The following is a 20,587-nucleotide window of genomic DNA, read 5'->3' as shown; positions in this document are numbered from 1 at the left end:
AGAAATTATTTTTCTTTCTCAAATGTCTCTTAGAATGACATGCCAGATGCAACATGTAATATGTAGTAATAGTAGTGAAAGAAGTATTGGTAGTTTTAGTGGTGTTGATAAAGCGATAGTAATAGTAGTATTGGGTAGTTGTAGTAGTAGTTATAATAGTAATAGTAGTAAGAGTCTAGACCTGTAAATGAGCTCTATAAAAATTTACTAAAACTCTTTGTAATTCATCGTAGCGGAAAATCCAAAGAATTGAAATGAAAGGTAACAAGCAAGCTCGCTTGAGCAAAACAATGGCTGAGAACTAAATTGCGCTGGAATTAATTAGGCTACTTACCATTGTTCCTTATAATTAGGTACCCAATCAGTGAAGAAACTAGACTAGAAACGGTCAGACAGTTTGTTTACAATGTGGGGCAATCTAGATGTACTGCAGCAATCCCTAACTTTCGATTTGAAGGTGTCTACATAACGTTACAATGTGAGGCAATCTAGATGTACTACAGCAATCCCTAACTTTCGATTTGAAGGTGTCTACATAACGTTACAATGTGAGGCAATCTAGATGTACTGCAGCAATCCCTAACTTCGATTTGAAGGTGTCTACATAACGTTCCAGTGTGAGGCAATCTAGATGTACTGCAGCAATCCCTAACTTTCGATTTGAAGGTGTCTACATAACGTTACAATGTGAGGCAATCTAGATGTACTGCAGCAATCCCTAACTTTCGATTTGAAGGTGTCTACATAACGCACGGCTTTCGCATTTTACCTTTTTCATACTTTTACTTCCTTCCAGGTAAATGTGGTCAATTTTGGCTTAGACGAAACAGTGAAATTTATCGCTCAGCTAAAATTGGCTACCATAGGGATCACGACAGGTTTGGAAAGTGAAAAAATAATTTCACGAAGGCTGTGTGAAAATACACTGGGATGTGTTCAGACACGACAATTCTAAAAAGTGTCGCTTAGCCTTGGCAATATATCTATCGTTAATATAAACGGCCCATGAGCTATGCGCAGCACTGTGGAACATTCCTAATTACTTTACGGTCATTCGACTATGATTCATGAATTCTTTCTTTCTTTTAAAAAAATATTTGAATTTTACGAATTGACTGAGAATTGACAGGTCTAAAGAGTCGTAGTAGCAGTAACAGTCGTCATTGTAGTAGTAGTAGTAGCAGCACCAGTAGTAGAAAACAAATTGAGAGAGCAACCAAAGGAAGAGTCAAGGTGACCAAACGTCAAAATTTTTGGCCACTCAGTTTCATATATAATAAACAATAGATAATTCTACAAGAAAGTTTCAACTTCACAGTATTTAGTATTGAATGGCATGGTGACCTCAATAATCTTTATTAAAATAATGAAATATTAAAAAAAAAAAATTACTTCCTCTCACTCATATAAAAATGAAACAGTTCAATCAATATCAGCAAACGTCCCAATTTCAATACGGTACAGCACACATACAAACACAAAAAACATTCATGAAAAAAAAAAGTTGATCATTTTTTAATCTTGTCTGGTCTTCAAGAACTTCTTTGTCACCTTGTCTTTTTCACTGTAAAGATAAGGAAGATAGATAAAAAAGGAAATATAATAAAAACTATAATTAGCTTATCATTCATCAACATCATAAGGTTCAATGGCTGTCAATTTAATATCTCAAAGAGTAAAAAATAAGCAACAGAATCCCAAGGGGTTCATTATTGCCAAACCATCAGATACAAACAGCACAACCCTCTAACAAAGTGTCATTTAGGATCTTACCAAAGTTCATGTTATAACAACCAAGTTAATGATCATGAATTTAATCAAATACAATGTAACATACATTCATCGAAGAAGCATTCAACACAGGTTCAAATAACACAGAACAGAATTCCAAAACTACAGTCATGCCTGTAAATGGCTGGTGAAAAAATTGTCAGAACATTAAAAAATAGACCAACATGACAAAAATGTGTGGTTGTGTGGAGGAAAAAGAGAAAAATGTAAACTATCACTGTCATGAGGAAAGAAAACTTCTGCTGAGAGCAGTCAATCACCTTTGGAAGAATAACATTTATTTCACATTCATCATTCTGGTTGACTTTCAACCGGATACAAAGAAAATGTAGGAACAGAGATTGTCAACCGTAAAAATTGTGTGTGGGTAGTAAAATAGAAACGGCCTGGTGCGAGTTAGTTGATTACTGACTACGCATGTGTTCGACAACTCACAATGAGACAAACCTGTGCTGAGCGAGGAATCGGCATCCGATAGTATGTGTGGGCAGCATAGTAAGCAGTAGGCAGTGAATACGTGTGTGAGTGCTGCCACGTCTGACGGAGTGTGCAGGTGGTGGAATGATAATATACCTAGATGAATAGTTTGTTTTCGTCTTTGATGAGACAAATAAAAGGTTTCTTTTCTTTTTTCTTCTTCTAAAAACCAGTGCCCGAAACGGAATATAAACTGATTTTTTCAAGGCACGAAATAAGACTCTCTTTATTTTCTTATGGGTACTTTTAACGACAAAACCAACATATTATTGTTGATTACACAATCAGCACTATGTCCTAATCTACAACTGGCTTGTTTAGAGGGACTCAAAAATGCTTACAACACTGTTTGGTCGTTCTGACGCTTTAAAAAAAGTAGTAGAATAGTGAAAAGATTTAGATCCAGCTATCAAGCAGCAAAGAACATTTAAGATAAAGGGGAATAGTTCAATAGCAGTCAGAAGTAGATCTAAGAACGATATATCCATGTAGCTTCTCTAAAACCACTAAAGTGTCCCATTTAGAATCTCCACTAAGAGGGATACACTCAGATGGTTCCAAAATAAGCATTATTATAATCAAAAACCTTACATAGACACAACTAATAGATAATGATAGATAACAGGCCTACTAAATGAAAAAATATTTCTCACAAGAAGACAAATCCATCTGTTTTCCTCTTTAAAAAAAAAAAAGACTCCAGATAGGCAGATAATGTGGTTTTTGCCATTTCAATAATTTAAAGATTTAAAAAAATAAGTAAAATACATATATTTTAAACAGAACAGCAAGGCAAGAGAAAATGGTCACTATTTTGTGATAACCAAAATAGACATGCATATTTTCCAGTACATTACATACAGCTATTGGTGTCTCCTGAAATATATAAATTTAATTTCCTTTTCACATGAGCCGAGCTTCTTGTAAACAGAAGAAAAAAAAGGACATAATAATCACTTTTCCATTATCCATTGTGTAACTTACATAATATAGACAACAGCTCCCCAACCTGAAACAGCGTCTCTGTCAAAAGCATTCATCAAGGCTTGAGAAATGGTTTCAAAGAGATCATCAGGTTCCTGAAATATAATAGACGACTAAGTATTACTGTTGATATGTAAACAGTACAACCTGTCTATAGTGACACACGTTTTTCGTAAAAAAAACTATATTGATATGGCTTAATACGAAAAAAATCAACAGTCAAGATGAAATTTCTGGTCCAATGAAAATGCTTGCCTATTGACCAATGAAATGCCAACTATTAATACAACTGTACTCATCAGGTGTAGGCATAAGTCCTCTGTTGCCGGAGTAAATTTTGATCTGACACGACATTCATCATAGGCACCTCCAACCTGACAAAACTCGGAATTGGCTGAACAGAAAGACTAACTAGACGTTTTGCTTCAAAATACAAATTAATTCTTTCAATGCATGCTCATCATCCTACCCCCCCCCCCCCCTTCTCTCTGTATGTATGAATGTGATGTCATTAGGTAGTCTAAACCCAAAATTAGATCACTCTCACATGATATTTCTTAGCTGTTCAATTGATAGAGCTAGTTGTCCTGAGTGAAACGATACCAAAATCATCTAAATATCTTAATTTTTAAGGAAGTTATGACAATTTGAGTTTTCGCAAAAACAGGTCGAAATACGGTCCCGTACAGATGGCCCAAAACCCTCATTTTTGAACCAGCAGTGCAAGAACGTAAATCAAGCAAACTCATTAAAATTAATTTGAGCCAGACAAAATGTTGCTGTGAATGCCTCCAATTTTTTTCAATAGGTTTAGATGCATACTTTTTCAGTTCCACGACTTCAAAGAGAGCGAAAAATCCATTTTTCGCACGCGCTCGCGAAAAGAGTAAAATTAGCCAAAAGTAGAGAATTTTGAAAACTCCCAAAATATTTACTTATTAACCGATCTTGATGATCTTGGTATCAATCAAAAGAGGACAATGAGCTCTATTCATTTCTGAAAACAAAAACAACACTGATTTATAAATAAAGTCAGAACAACAGGATAAAAATCTTTCATTTTGTCATGTTTAACAAAATGACATTTATTAATCAATTTTTTAAATACATTTTTTTATCACAAAATACAAATGGATTGAATTTAATTATACATACAGGTGTGCTTAACTAAGATAATGCTAAAAATATCGCAAAAACGAGTTTAGTAAATGTTAAAATTTGAAAAGACCAATACCATGGTGATACAATGGATTATGAAATGAGAATCAAGAAAAAAATATTGCTAGCCAAGAAAACTTTTTAATTTTGAGACCAATTCTTCATGAGACCCTGACAGACTAAGGTTTATATCTTTTACATTTCTAATAACTTTATGGTATCTAATTTGATCTTTAATTGCTTCTGTTATTTGTTTTTTTGATTTCTGAGATGTTAAAAGTTTCTCTAGCAAATTATCTACTTCATTATTTTGGCAGACACCTCTACTCAACTCTATTCTCCTCTTTAACTCATCGTGCAATTAATTTTAAATTGTCCCTTTCACTTTATCAGAAAGTTCAAGTTGTTTCTCAAGAGCATCTATTCTGTTTTTTAAAAATTCAAAATTTGGCTGAGAAGATTCCTTAGCATTTGTAATTTTGCATACATTAGATTCAATTGGAGTTTCATTTAAGTCATTTGATACTGAAGCACTAATCAAATTTTTAGTTTGTCTTCCTGAAAAATGTTGTATTTCATATATGAATTCTTCCTCTAAAAATTGCTCAAATTCATTTGCACTGATTTTTTTACTTGATTGAGTTTCTTTTTTTGAGCTTTTAGTTTATTTATCCTTAAGATCAAATTCTTGATAACATTTTATCCCCATCTTTTTGTTCAGTTCCACTGATTATAAAGAGAAAGCCAGTTGGCTGTAAAGTTGGAGTTTAATCTCTCTGAAGTTTGAAATTTTTCTAAATCTAAAACTATTTTATTTGAAAGTTTGAAGTCATTTGGTCTTATGAAGTCTTCATGGTCTCCTAACAAAATTTTCCTGTCAATATGAGCTGCTGATAAAACATCTGAAATAAAATTAAAGTCAAAAACATTATCTAAATACTCCCTGAACACATCCTGAGGACCATCCACCAATTGAAAAGCTCTTGAATATGCAGAGGACATTATGCTGCGTAGCCGATCACATGATGCTTGCAAAAGAGGATGGTCACTGTAGAGGTAGCCAAACCAGTCTTGTACCTTCAAGAGAAAAAAAAATCATACAATTGCATGAAACAATGAAAAATTGATAAGTCCACACATGACAAAAAAAGCCATTAATAGGGTCTACTGATACCATTAAATTTTTATAATACAGTACAACCTCTGGATAACGACACCCCTGGATAGCAACATTGACCTCTGATCCCCAATTTTTTGCTGTTATTAGAATTAGATCGTTTGTTACCGACCAATTAGAACACGTTTACTAACCTGCGTCTACATGACACATTGACAGCCTGCCCTCAACAAAAGGCACTTAGAAAATATTTTCCTTATCGAACATTAAATTCAGAAAACCTCCATTGCCTTTGTCTGCAAGTTGTAAAGCAACTAAAGGGAGGAGTACCCCATCTTATGAGTTAAATGTACACCATTCAATTATCAAAACATGCTGCATGAAGCTTTGAACGGAAAAGAGAAAAGACAAAACAAATGAGAAGCTTCAATGACAATAATATAATTGTTGAGTTTCTCCTCTATTAAGCTAAATAAATATTTTAAACATCAAGACGGGATCAACTTAAAAACAGTAATTAGTTAAACAAATTGTAAACCAGTCATGCTGTTTACTTCGAATAAGTGTTTTATAAATGTTTTGTATTTGTGCTAAAAAGACGGTACTTTCACTATCCATACCATAGCAACATTCTTAAACACACATTACAGGAAAATTGGGTATGACATAAGAGTAGGTGTAACATACCATCTTCTGTTCTTGGCCACTGAACAGCATGATATCCCACAGCTGGACAAGCACTCGATTGGTGAGGGTTGGTGGATTGGCATCAGGTCTTCTTCCCTTTCCTTCTCTGGTAAACCTTTTAAACATGGCATGGTAGCTATCATCCGCTGTGGTGAAAGAAAAAAAGATAAATGAATGTTTATGACAATTTCTTCCTAGACCTCAGATGTAGATTAGAATATCATAATAAAACTATCCAATCATGACATCAGATATAAGCACATTCTGCTTAGGAAATCAATCCGAAAACCCAGATATATAATAAATATAATATATATATCATCCGTAAAATAGATGCAAGAGAAAATGTTCTTATTCCATTTGAAAGTACAATAATAAATCAAATAAGAATATAGCATGTTGGCTGAGAAAAAAATATGAGAGAGAGAGAGAAGGGGGGGGGGGGGGGGGGGGGCTTTTTTAAAAACCCAAAAACTATGAATGCAAATATCAGTATCAATATCAATGACTAAAACAAAGCCTACATTATTATTAGCTAAGTAGAAGTTTAAAGAACTAATAATTTAATAATCTAAAAGGTTAATAGAAAAAATGTCTAATATATCAACAGCTTTGGACTGTTCCAAATCAACAGGCTGCTTAAGGTTAATGAGCTAAAATACGGGGTACGTATCTCAAAATATTTTCATTAAATGATGAACTTGTGCCTGCCAGTGTCTTTGATAACTCTTTTGGTCGGTAAATAATACAATAAATCTCAATGGGAGACCTTTGATAACTTAAAATCGAAAAGCAAAACTCAATTTATAATCTATGACAACCCCCATTCTATATAATGGACTAGTCCACTTCGATCAGAAAACTGAAATAAGACCATATTCTTGGCAGCCATTCTGATTCAGAATACGAGAAAAACGCATCAACACCAGCTAATATATCAGTTAAAATAAACAAAAGAGAAACAAATCAATAGGCTATAAATTGAAATATAATTTTGAAAATACAAATTCGATAGTCAGACTGTGAATTGACGGAACTGAAGAAAATAAACAAACTTTAGAAAGTGACCGGTTGGTCGACGGATGGCAGTGATGACTCGATGACAGTGACTTGGGCAATTAAATCAAAATAAACTAATATTTATCTATTAACTTTTCAAATCATGACTGAAAACAATATATAGTAACACTTACCAATTAGTTCGTGCAAGATGTTGGCAGTTTCAGACCGTGAGGTCGCCATAACGATGAAAAAATGTGAGAGCAGTAGCTACACACACATTGCAGTAATGGCGTACGGTAGAAAAAGAAAGTGGCTTCGACCGGCTGTTTTGTAAATTGACGCAACAAGCGCCGTGGTTTCGTATTATTATGATTTTTTGATATTATAAAGAAAAAAGGCTGAATTTTAATATGATGGTAAGGGTTTTCCGATTTTTCCAGTAAAAATGCATTTTTTTGTTATTTGAAAAATTAAAATGAGATTTTAGCCCACTTGTAGCCAACTTAGAAATTAGCCCGTGACACCACTAGAAAGAGTGATATTTCGACAACAAAAACATACACTTCTCATGCGAATATGATTCCACGGCGCTTGTTGCCAAGACTTTAAACAGCAGTAGGTGCTCTGGACCACGATTTTCTGTGCGCGTTTGGCCGTGAAAGTATGCATATTGTAAAAAATATTTTGAAAATGTAAATATTCTTTTAACAAAATAAAAATACCATGAAACGAAAGAGAAAAGAAAGCACTGTCGTTTGCTCAAAGTTTCATTGTCGTAACTTTGATGGTTTTTATTTAATGGAGCAGTGAAGTTGACCAAAATGACCGAAATATCGGTCTCACTTGCTTACTCAGAGACGGGTTTAGACTACCTAATGTCATTGATTTTGTGCACTTAAAATCAACGCGTCATAATTCATTTGGCAGTCATTCTACGCCACTCATGACAATCTCGCAGCATCATTTTGATAGATTAAGACGTCAGATGAATAAAGATGACTGTCAACAATGGATGGTGGAAAATGTAAAAATTGACACCTCAACTGCCTAGCTTGTATTTTACTTTTAACTTCGTTTGGTATTGATATATTGCTATCTCTCTAAGACCATTTAATCCTTTGCACAAAATCGTATTTTAGCCCTACCTATACATCATGATACAAATACAATAGCTACCTAAAAGTTTCATATTTCATCAACAATAAATGACTAATCATTTGTAAGGTATCTCAATGCATTCATCTGTACTTTTTAATTTTTATTTCTTATTGGTTTTCACGGTGTGGATCCCAAACTAAACTTCCACAGTCCCTTATTGGTTTAATTACTCACATAAAATTATTTTGTTCTGTCCATTGAAGTTTTCTAAAAATAACTACTCCTCTAAGTATTTTGCATCTCAAGATTCTTTTGTCATCAAGTAAGAAACCAGATTTTATTGGTTTAGGTTTATTTGCCATTCTCCAAATTTTGAATGCTTTTGTTTAACTGTCCATTGTAAACAATTTCATAACTTATCAAAATCATGGCTTCCAACACTTGGTCACAGGTGCTTTGGCTGGCAACTCTATTGAGTTAGAGAAATTAAATGCACACAACACCGAATCTCTTGCCTGGTAATCAGCAAAACGGCATTATGCTGGAGTGAACCTGATGTTTAAGACTGAATATTAAACAAAACTTTTAAATTTGAGTTTGAATGAAAGAGTTCTTTGAGCAGGGTGAATTCGATTTCTTAAACTTCAAAGAACTTTGATATCCAACCTACACCTCAGTTTTCTTCATGTGGTTCATTTCAACATAATAATACCAGATAAGCACAATGGGTCACAAATTATAAAAGTGTGCTTGCACCATTGACATGGTAGCATGACACAACTATACGGTCGACACATTGTGGCCTAAAGGTGCTGAATCAAAAAATAATATCCCTCTTAGAAATTAATTAAATCTACCAAAAGCAAAACAAATTAAATCATTTGAATATGGTTGTTGAACATGAAACATACCAAATCTGGTTCCCATAGAGATTCACACATTCCATACATCTGCTCTGAGCAAGTTCCACTGACAACAAAGTCATTTGTCTCCATAGGACAGCCAATCAAATCCATGGATGCGATGTAAGGCTCAAAAGTTTTGGGATCAAGTCCAGCTATAACAGGCTCAACAAAATAAGGCCCAAATCTGAAAGAATCAGGAATAAAAATATTGACACACTATCAAATTTACTTTAACGTTGCCAACCATACAGTCTACTGCTAGTTGATAAAAATTTATGCCTTAAAATCAGTATTTCCTCTACTCTCCTAGACAAAAATAGTCAATTCACAGGCACCACAGAAGATACCAATTTGCAACAGGTGTTTTAGAATAAAAAATATTTTTTGGACACATTCACAAGGTTTTGAAATGACACAAACAAGTACAGTAAAAACTGTTTAAACCGAAATTCAAGGGACTTGGTATTCCATTTCGGTTTGAGCCATACCTTAAAAAGTTAGGGAGATTTTCAAGAGAGACAACTTGTCCTAACTCAAAATCATAGTTGATACATTAGGTTGTCTTCCTCATCTCATGGTGAGCAATGCATCAGTATGCCATGAGGATTTTTGTTTTCTATCTATTTTCGTTTGGTTGATTTAATTTGAATATTGTGTCTTTATATACCAGCAATAAATTTATCATAAAACATGGTAGCATGGAATGGATTTCAGTATTTTAAAAAAAATCACAAGAAATAAAATTTAAAAAACAAGAAAACAAAAACGAACAACAAAACAGACAAAAAACAGAGAAGCTTTAGCAGTTGGTGATAGTACTAGAAATAAAGTTTTTGATGATAATGAGAGAAATCTGAGTCCCGTCAATGCGTCAAAGACTCAAAATAGAGTGAAGCAACAAGATGATGGGCTCCTCACAATGTACACACCCTTCAAAGACACTAAGAATAAGAACCAGCTATTATTTCATCCCATCATATCAAATTCATCAACTTCAACTTACTCACTTTGTGGTATAGTATTGTAGATAGTGTACATATGAGTGTGTGTGTCTGTGTGAGTAGGAAATATTTGTATGTATGTGTGCAAACAAATGAGAATAGGTGTTAAAGAGACATTTAATGAGTGAGGACAATAATGTTGTAATTCCATAAAGATGCCGTTAAGTTACAGACTCCAATGTCATATTGAGATATTTACAACGATACTGATCTCACCCAACGCATTGTGCTCTCGCCATCAAGTAAGAATGGACTGGGTCACAATGTACACACCCTTCAAAGACAGCAAGACTAAGAACCTGCTATTATTTCATCCCATCATTACATCAGATCAAATTCTTCAACTTCAACTTACTCACTTTCTGCATTGTGCTCTTGCCATCATCAAGTAAGAATGGACTGATGTCGTTGGAAGGACGGAGGCGGACAGACACGAATAGGGCATTATGGAGCAGTGTGGTGAAGTGGAGAGGGTGTATAGAGTGTAATGGGTAATGGTTGGGAGAGGAGTGAGTAGGAGAGTAGACACGGCTTGTGTCACTGAACGAAAATTAACCTCAAACTCATAGATGTGAGACATCCAGTAATCTTAGAGGCAACTCATTTTCAGGTGGCCAAAAGTGTGAGTCTATTGTAAAGCAGAATGTATGAATTAACCAATTACACTTGCAAGATATGTGATTTTAGTTGTAAACATTGAGATACATGTCTGGAATCCAAATCTTTATGCAGATTGTCTCTATTGCAATACAATCAGATTACAATATTATTGCTCTGTACACAAAGGGGGATATTAGAGGATTATTCTTGACATACTATTACACAAGAGTAGTGTGCTATAGCGCAAAGTGGGCTATGCAAGAATGAACACTGTTTTCACAACACATTGATATCACATTCATCTAAACAACATGAAAGGGTTTAAAGAGCTAAAAGATAAATCCAGGTCTGTATCCTGATAAGATTTCAACCTAGCCCAAAAAATGTCTCACAGTTAATGCTACTACTTTTTTAACGATGACCTATCACAAAATAGAGAGAAAGGGTAAATCAAAGATTGCAACTCTGACCTGATTTCTCACATATGTCAGCCATTGATATTGGGTATTACACTTAAGTGACTATGTCGAGATTGCCACCAAAATTTACTCAAAGTACCATGATGTTTGTAGACATCTCCATGATCAATTTTTTAAAGCCAATTTCTCAATGTTGTTTTTTTTTAATAGATGACACAGGATAATTTACCTCCTTTCATATAAAAGGTTGGAAACCATTGCCATGAAAGTTTTTGGCTTTATTCGCCTGTTCTCCCTCAATTCATACATGTTGAGTCGGAACTTCAATCTCTGCCCTCTGTAAAAAAAACAAATGTGAGAATTTAAAAAAAGCATCTTAAATTGATCCTGCACTTTTTGCTTAATATAAAGTATGTACAAATATTAGGATAAATTTCAAATGTATATGTATGTCTACTGCAGGTTTCATATTTCTAGGAAAACAATTTAAGTAAAACAAAACTATGAAATAAAAATTTGTCATTAACTTCAGAAAAAAAAGAACAATCTATATATATATATATATGGTACGAATAGTGCTCGAGATGTAGCAATGGAGCAACATCGATGTAGACTGACTCCAAAATTGTGGTAAATATTAAAATAATAACAAACAAGCAGTGCTACGTAAAACCAATGTATCCATAGTTTAAGTTATTTGTCAAAAACTACAAGTTTCAATGGCACTCACACTGTCTGTACATCTGTTGCCAGCCCAGGGAGTCCAACGAATAGATGAGGACCCATTTCAAATATTTTGTCAAAGTCCATACTGACAGTCTGTGCCTGCACACCAAAACGCCTGTCAGCTGCAATTGCTACACAGTTCTTGCCTTTCATTGCCATGATGGCAGCACCATTGTATGACATAATACTCTGAAATAAAAGCCATAAATATCATTAATGTTCTGTTATTACTATTGTATCTGGTATTCTTTCTGTCAAATAGTGAGACACTTATCTAAACAATTATAGGGCACTACGCATTTGTCAAACTTCATGGTACTGTTGCAAAAGTTGGGAGTGCCACTTCCTGCTATATTAACCACTTAAAATAAATAAAATCCAACCTTTTCAACGAAAACCAACCAAAGTTTGTAAATAATGATAGAACCTGGAGTATGAGTTTATCTTCTCTTATGGACAACTGAATCTATGTAAATTCTTCTACCTGTACTACTGTTCCCAATAGTAGACACGTTTTTGTAGCAATGCAGGTTTCTCTTTGAGGTGAAGAATTCCAAATTTTTCTACTCAGTGTCTAATTGAAGAGACTTGTCTTTAAAGTTAAGACTTCAACTTCAAAGTCAAAGAGAACTCACTCATACTCATGGAATTGGAATCTGTCTTTTCAGTTCAAGTTCAGCTAGGCACTTTGATAAAATTTTCAAACTCAAAATATCTTAATTTGCCCAGTCAGGAGGATGGGACTTGAAAAAACATAAAATTTGATACCTTATTTGTGTCTCTACGACTAACAGTTCCAGAGTTATTTATATTTTTCTGTTGAATTTTTTTGTCAATTTTACAGAGAGAGTCTACGATCTCACTGCTGCCTCAAAACCAGCATCTCGCGGCGATCGGGGAAGTTTGAGTTTTGCAGTTAGCATGGCCCACTTATTGTTAACAGTGATTTTGCTTCAATTAAAATATAAATGGCAAGTGTTGGGTATCATTTTAAAGGTCAGAAAATAAGCTTTATTTTCATATAAATCATTTTCATGTATGGAAAGTATGGAAAAAATTAAGATTAAATGAATATGGAAAAAATATTAGATTTTTGTCCTAAAAAGTGGGGTTGATGGCGGGTAAAATAATACGGACTGACTATTTTCACTGTACAGTGATAATAGCCTGACAGACTATTTTCACCGTATGTATTAGCCAATCAGAAGCCAGGATACTAACTGTGACGTTTGTGCCTCTGCATCCAGACCATTAAAATTTGACCAGAAATCATTTTCTTCCTGCATGCAGACCAGTATAAAAAAAGAAAAAGTTTGCCGAGAACAAGGGAGGCCTCCCGAAAGCTCCTCATTATAGCATTTCTTTCGATTTGTATTTTCACTTTGGACCTTTTGTCAGACGTTTATTTATTCAATTTGTCATCATATAGAAAAAACCTTGATAGATTTGTGAAAGTTAAAAATTTCATAATTTGACCATTGTTTTGATTCTCGGTCGCCATTTTGATTTGTGAGGTAGTGGAAGGCAGTCAAAGCAGTCCTAGGGTTGTTTTTTTGTTGTTTTTTTTCTATAGAGGCCGTTTGTTTTTCCTATTAGGGGTATTTAAAAGTACTAGGTCATTTTTTTTCTTAGGAGCAAATATTTGGCATGATGAGCTTTCGGAAGGCCTCCCAAAGCTATAATAATACAGGCGGGAAGGCGGATTCAGAATTGGTGACATTTACCGATGAAGCTTTCCAATTTCGTGGCGGCGAGATAGGGTCTCGACCCCGCGTCCTTTCTGGTACAACAACACCTGGCCGGGGAGGGCGTGGCTCTACTGTATGAGTATGAGCTATTCACAACTCGAGAAATAGTGATTTCAATTTCTATATCTATCTTGAGCCGCTACCCTCGATTTCTTGAGGTCATGGGTTCAACACAGACAAACGCCGCGAAGTTTAGCTACCATGATCACCGTACGGTGAAAATAGTGTGTCAGGCTATTATCACCACACGGTGAAAATCGTCCACCAAGATAACCGATATATTAATATCAATTGTCTAATCGTTTTGCCGTTACTTGTCTTTTGATGAAAGAAGATTTGGTGTTAGGTCAAAGATCAAATTTCGCCGCTTAAGGTTGCATTGCTACTGGATTTGCTCTCTTCCCCCCCCCCCCCCCCCCTCCTTTTTTTTTTCAACTTAGTATTGTTGATTGCTATTTTCTTTTTTATGATTAGCAAGTGCCGTAGTAGTCTCACAGGATGCAGGAGTACTGCAATTAACCCTTTGCCAGTGACACTGATTTTTTTTGTTTTCAAATAATAGTCTTCATTTATATTATTTTTTAACGCAGAAAAAAAAAACGTTTCCACCATAAGAGCAGTAAGAATATTGATAAAAAGCGCTTTGAGCACGTTGGGTGGATATTGCCCTATATAAAAGCTCAGATTTTTAAATTGTAATTTGTTTTTTGTCTTTTGATGAAAACGGTAAGATTTTATTTTTGGTCCAAGTAAGATTGATATTCGCCTTTAAAAGATTAAGTTGTTTTGTTTTTTCAGGTCAAATGCAGATGCGCTGCTTCTTCCTCTTTTTTCCTCAACTGGCAAGCTATCGCTGTACTTACCCGCATGGCTTGCACACACAAAAGGATACATCTAGGTCACAAAACCTTACATCCAGGTCACAAAATCAGACAACTAGGTCACACATCAAGACATCTCTGTTTCGTTTGTTCCAAGATAGCAAAACAAACCAGACGTCTTGGAGTTCGAAAGTGCTTTCCATAAAATATTTGGTATTTGCAAGACCCCCAGAAACCAATTCCCGATACAGCTCTTGTACATGGTTACTTATGACCTTGATTTCTTTCGTACCCACCCCCAAAATCCCACTTATTGTGTGTTATAGGCAGAACATAATAAATAGCTGGGCTGCCACATGCGTGACTAAATTGGCCAAAGAGAGAATTCATACTTTGGCATTAGACACCCATTACCTGATGTCTTGGTTTTTAATCCTAGCCTAGTGAGAGAGATAAAACAAAACAATCATACATGTATCTGCAAATAGCAGAATGTTTTCATTTTACATTGAGATGGGAAGGGGAGGGGATAACACTATGACAAGAGAGACAGAGAGAGAGAGAGAGAGAGAGAGAGAGAGAGAGAGAGAGAGAGAGTGTGAGAGAGAGAGAGAGAGAGAGAGAGAGAGAGAGAGAGAGAGAGAGAGAGAGAGAGAGAGAGAGAGAGAGAGAGAGAGAGAGAGAGAGAGAGAGAGATGGGCGGGGGGATAGTAAGGGGGAATGGGAAAAGATGAAAGAAACAATTGGTTGAATGATGACGTAGATCAAAGGATTGTTACATCGGTGGTGTTCACGGTGCGCACTTCGTGAAATTTTAACCTTTTACAGTGATACTGATTTTTTTCTCCAGATTGCTTATGCAGAATGAACACCGCTGTAACAATCCTTTGATCTACGTCATCAGGCAACCCATTGTTTCTTTCATCTTTTCCCATTCCCTCTTTCTATCCCCCCATCCCCCCGCCCATCTCTCTCTCTCTTGTCATAATGTTATCCCTTCCCCTTCCCATCTCAATGTAAAATGAAAATATTCTGTTGTTTGCAGATACATGTATGATTGTTTTGTTTTCTCTCTCTCACTAAGCTAGGATTAAAAACCAAGACATCAGGTAATGGGTGTCTAATGCCAAAGTATAGATTCTCTCTTTGGCCAATTTAGTCACGCATGTGTGGCAGCCCAGCTATTTATTATGTTCTGCCTATAACACACAATAAGTGGGATTTTGGGGGTGGGTACGAAAGAAATCAAGGTCATAAGTAACCGTGTACAAGAGCTGTATCGGGAATTGGTTTCTGGCGGTCTTGCAAATACCAAATATTTTATGGAAAGCTCTTTCGAACTCCAAGACGTCTGGTTTGTTTTGCTATCTTGGAACAAACGAAACAGAGATGTCTTCATGTGTGACCTAGTTGTCTGATTTTGTGACCTGGATGTAAGGTTTTGTGACCTCGATGTATCCTTTTGTGTGTGCAAGCCATGCGGGTAAGTACAGCGATAGCTTGCCAGTTGAGGGAAAAAAAGGAAGAAGCAGCGCATCCGCATTTGAAAAACAAAACAAAAAAACCTGAAAAAAACAAAACAACTTAACCTTTTAAAGGCGAATATCAATCTTACTTGGACCAAAAATAAAAATCTTACCGTTTTAATCAAAAGACAAAAAACAAATTACAATTTTAAAATTTGAGCTTTTATATAGGGCAATATCCACCCAACGTGCTCAAAGCGCTTTTTATCAATATTCTTACTGCTCTTATGGTGGAAACGTTTTTTTTTTCTGCGTTAAAAAATAATATAAATATAAATGAAGACTATTATTTGAAAACAAAAAAAATCAGTGTCACTGGCAAAGGGTTAATTGCAGTACTCCTGCATCCTGTGAGACTCCTACGGCACTTGCTAATCATAAAAAAGGAAATAGCAATCAACAATACTAAGGTGAAAAAAAGAAGAAAAAAAAAGTTGGGGGGGAGGAGCAAATCTAGTAGCAATGCAACCTTTTAGCGGCGAAATTCGATCTTTGACCTAACACCAAATCTTCTATCATCAAAAGACAAGTAACGGCAAAACGATTATAGACAATAAGTCTGAGTTGCGATAGTCTGACTGCTCTCTTGGTGGAAACGCTGTATTCCCCGTTAACAATAATAAAGATAAAAGCAAACTATTAATCTAAAAGCAAAAAATTAGCTTCGCTGTTAAGGGGTTAAGAACACCTGCAACTGCCAGCATCCTTGAGATGCTCTACGTCACCAAGGTCACCAAGCGACACGTCTCCCTTTCGTCGGCATGCACCCCCCCCCCCCCTCCACTCTTTCAAGGTGGTGGTGGCGGCGGATAAAAAAGGCCTTTTTTCTTTCATTCAATCAACTTGACTGCTGGTGGACCCTGGGCCTCTCTACAAGTACAAGAAATAATACTCACTTTTTCTTTGCTCCAACGAAAATATCTACCCCCTACCAGTCTAATTATTTGTAGCAGGCGACAAATTTCTCAAAACGGTCACGTGACACTGTAAAAACAACACAGGAAGTCCATGAAAGCTTATTTACGGCATTTCCTTTGAACCGTGTAAACAACAAAATTTCGTTTTCATTCGACTCAACGGGTCAGATTGGCTGGTATTTGGCTGGTATTTTTTAAATTTTAACGAACTAAAGTTCTGAAAAATCAAAATGTTTCTTAGAAAGTTGAAAGATGCTAGAGAGCCTCGCCTTTGGCCTACCAACCTCCGCTGCACGTCCAACTCGCCTTGAGCATGCATTCACGTAAGATATAAAGATTTTTTTTAAAAACCTACCTCTGTTTCAAAAACTAGCATCTTTCAACTTTCTAAGAAACATTTTGATTTTTCAGAACTTTAGTTCGTTAAAAAATACCGGCCAATCTGACCCGTTGAGTCGAATGAAAACGAAATTTTGTTGTTTACACGGTTCAAAGGAAATGTCGTAAATAAGCTTTCATGGACTTCCTGTGTTGTTTTTACAGTGTCACGTGACCTTTTTGAGAAATTTGTCGTCTGCTACAAATAATTAGACCGGTAGGGGGTAGATATTTTCGTTGGCGAAGAGAAAAAGTGAGTATTATTTCTTGGACTTGTAGAGAGGCCTGGGGTCCACCAGCAGTCAAGTTGATTGAATAAAAGAAAAAAAGGCCTTTTTTATCCGCCGCCGCCACCACCGTGAGAGTGGGGGGGGGGGGGGGGGGGGGGGGGGGTGCATGCCGACGAGAGGGAGACGTCGATTGGTGACCTTGGTGACGTAGACATCTCAAGGATGCTGGCAGTTGCAGTTGCAGGTGTTCTTAACCCCTTAACAGCGAAGCTAATTTTTTGCTTTTAGATAGTAGTTTGCTTTTATCTTTATTATTGTTAACGGGGAATACAGCGTTTCCACCAAGAGAGTAGTCAGACTATCGCAACTCGGACTTGAATTGTCTATAATAGTTTTGCCGTTACTTGTCTTTTGATGATAGAAGATTTGGTGTTAGGTCAAAGATCGAATTTCGCCGCTAAAAGGTTGCATTGCTACTGGGTTTGCTCCCCCCCCCCCCCCCCCCCCCCCCTCCTTTTTTTTCTTCTTTTTTTTTCAACTTAGTATTGTTGATTGCTATTTCCTTTTTTTATGATTAGCAAGTGCCGTAGGAGTCTCACAGGATGCAGGAGTACTGCAATTAACCCTTTGCCCGTGACATTGATTTTTTTTGTTTTCAAATAATAGTCTTCATTTATATTATTTTTTAACGCAGAAAAAAAAACGTTTCCACCATAAGAGCAGTAAGAATATTGATAAAAAGCACTTTGAGCACGTTGGGTGGATATTGCCCTATATAAAAGCTCAAGTTTTTAAATTGTAATTTGTTTTTTGTCTTTTGATGAAAACGGTAAGATTTTATTTTTGGTCCAAGTAAGATTGATATTCGCCTTTAAAAGGTTAAGTTTTTTTGTATTTTTTTTCAGGTTTTTGCTTTTTTTCAAATGCCTAGTGAGAGAGAAAAAACAAAACAATCATACATGTATCTGCAAACAGCAGAACGTTTTCATTTTACAATGAGATGGGAAGGGGAAGGGATAACACTATGACAAGAGAGAGAGAGAGAGAGAGAGAGAGAGAGAGAGAGAGAGAGAGAGAGAGAGAGAGAGAGAGAGAGAGAGATGGGCGGGGGAAGGGGGGGGGGGGGATAGTAAGGGGGAATGGGAAAAGATGAAAGAAACAATGGGTTGCCTGATGACGTAGATCAAAGGATTGTTACAGCGGTGTTCACGGTGCGTACTTCGTGAAATTTTAACCTTTTACAGTGACACTGATTTTTTTCTCCAGATTGCTTATGCAGAATAGATCGTTTCCACCAAGAGAGCAGTAGTAAGAGTATATTTCGACTCGGGCTTCAATTAAACTATAAATCGCAAAGCTTGTCTTTTAATGATAACATTAAGACTAAGATCTGGAGTTTGGGGAGTGTAAGATGGAATCTCGCCATTAATGGTTAAAATTGTTTTTATTTTTTTTTAAATAACACACACACACACACACATACACACACACACACACACACACACACACACACACGAGTGCGCGCGGTCACGACAGCGAGGACCATCTATTGCTTGTGTTGCAACGGTAAACCAGTTTACGTGTACGTAGATCCTGAGGCTAGATGCCCCGTTACCGTGTACGTAGGCACTCCCAAAAAAAAAAAAAAAGAAAGAGACACACACACACATACACACGCACACACACACACACACACACACACACACACACAGTCTTGCATCCGCTACGAACTAATTTTGCGCACCAATTTTTACTGCACTAATGCACCAAATTGCATACCTATCTAGGGACACTTTTTTCCGTATCTTTTTCTCAATAAACTTTTAAAAAAACCTTTGTTTTGCGCGGCAGGCGGCAGGCACTTGGCACTAGGGGGCACCAGCCATTGGACAGACGAAAAAAAAACACGATTTCGCGAGGAATGAATGATGAAAATATTTAGGATATAATTTCAAACACAACTTTTGAAATTCATCAAGGATTGTCTAGTACCGAATGTTTTTTGATAGAAAACAAATGTAGCTTCAAATCTAAACTGCTTTTGACGGTAAGCGGTAAGTTTTTATTTATTTTTCTGTCCAAACGAATGATTTGTCCTGCTTATAGAAGCTAAGTATTGGTAACACCGGCTCAGCTCTCTAGTTTTTGAAACAGAGGTAGGTTTTTAAACAAAATCTTTATATTTTACGTGAATGCATGCTCAAGGCGAGTTGGACGTTCAGCGGAGGTTGGTAGGCCAAAGGCCCACCTCTCTAACTCTAAGTATTGGTATTGGTATTGGTAACCCCGGCCCCGGCTCGCCTCTCTATAATATTAGAAAGCCGGTGAGAAAAAAGTTCTATAACTAATTAAAGTCTACTAGCAGGGTAAAATATGATGTGAATGGGCTGTGGAATTAGACTGCGAATGGGTTTGAGTTTTAATTTGAAAGTCGAAAATTGATCGAGAGTGAGTGACCGGCATCTCGAACTCAAACTCAAAGACTCAGATCTCATCATAGTCTCAGTCTCAGTTTCATTTTCATCATTACATCTTATTTCAAGTCCACACAATTTTATTCTAAAAAATCAGCCGCTAATACTCACCATGGTTGGTTCTTTAAAACTGTTCTCTCTGACTAAGTGCAAAAAGATAAATGATAGATAGTAACAGCGCCCTGGCTGTTAATATTTTTATTTATTTGACGCCAACAATAAGAAAATGACTTGCATTCATTCACGACAACTTGTGAAATCAACTGAGATGTATGAATGAGCAGAAAACGGGTCTGACGGTTCAACTACGGGTACTTAACCCATGAGTAAAAATTTCGTTAAAAGAGGTATCGCTCTAATGATAGTTTTCAAAAAAGTGTTTGTAAATATGATTTTTAATAGATTTAAATTAAAACTGGGTCAATGGTATTCGTTTCAAAATACTAATATTAACTATTGGGAAAATAATCTCAATAACTTGTTGAACAATCTACGTTAGTGAATGAACTTTCACGCGCACCGTAAGAT

General features: G+C 36.0%; 1 protein-coding gene across 2 annotated transcripts; it reads right to left on the bottom strand.

Annotated features, from left to right (window-relative positions):
- Nucleotides 1-1,320: 1,320 nt before the first annotated feature.
- Nucleotides 1,321-20,324, bottom strand: LOC144965391 (proteasome subunit beta type-3-like). 2 transcript variants are annotated; one of them, XM_078900687.1, is made up of 6 exons: nucleotides 20,171-20,324; nucleotides 11,970-12,154; nucleotides 11,469-11,576; nucleotides 9,226-9,403; nucleotides 3,253-3,347; nucleotides 1,321-1,564 (listed from the first exon to the last, which is right to left on the bottom strand). In XM_078900687.1, exons 1-6 carry the CDS (start codon nucleotides 20,171-20,173, stop codon nucleotides 1,516-1,518), a joined length of 618 nt encoding a protein of 205 aa, XP_078756813.1. In that variant the 5' UTR covers nucleotides 20,174-20,324; the 3' UTR covers nucleotides 1,321-1,515. The 2 variants fall into 2 exon arrangements, 1 of the variants encoding a protein (XP_078756813.1); XR_013644011.1 differs by lacking the exons at nucleotides 9,226-9,403; nucleotides 11,469-11,576; nucleotides 11,970-12,154; nucleotides 20,171-20,324 and adding exons at nucleotides 6,215-6,360; nucleotides 7,408-7,562 and having other exon boundaries at nucleotides 3,253-5,487.
- Nucleotides 20,325-20,587: the final 263 nt, after the last annotated feature.

The sequence above is a fragment of the Berghia stephanieae genome, chromosome 2 (genome assembly GCF_034508935.2).
Source record: "Berghia stephanieae isolate SIO BIC M18660-M18661 chromosome 2, UCSD_Bste_1.3, whole genome shotgun sequence".
Classification (NCBI taxonomy): domain Eukaryota; kingdom Metazoa; phylum Mollusca; class Gastropoda; order Nudibranchia; family Aeolidiidae; genus Berghia; species Berghia stephanieae.
The sequence above is the reverse complement of the archived record's forward strand: the minus strand, read 5'-3'. Positions and strand labels throughout refer to the sequence as shown.

Bases quoted from the DNA above. Each gene is read 5' to 3' on its own strand.
- LOC144965391 (XM_078900687.1), bottom strand. The intron at 11,577-11,969 runs GTGAGTGCCATT...TTTTTTTTACAG, and splicing joins GCAACAGATGTACAGACAGT to AGGGCAGAGATTGAAGTTCC. The intron at 9,404-11,468 runs GTAAATTATCCT...TGATTCTTTCAG, and splicing joins AACCTTTTATATGAAAGGAG to ATTTGGGCCTTATTTTGTTG.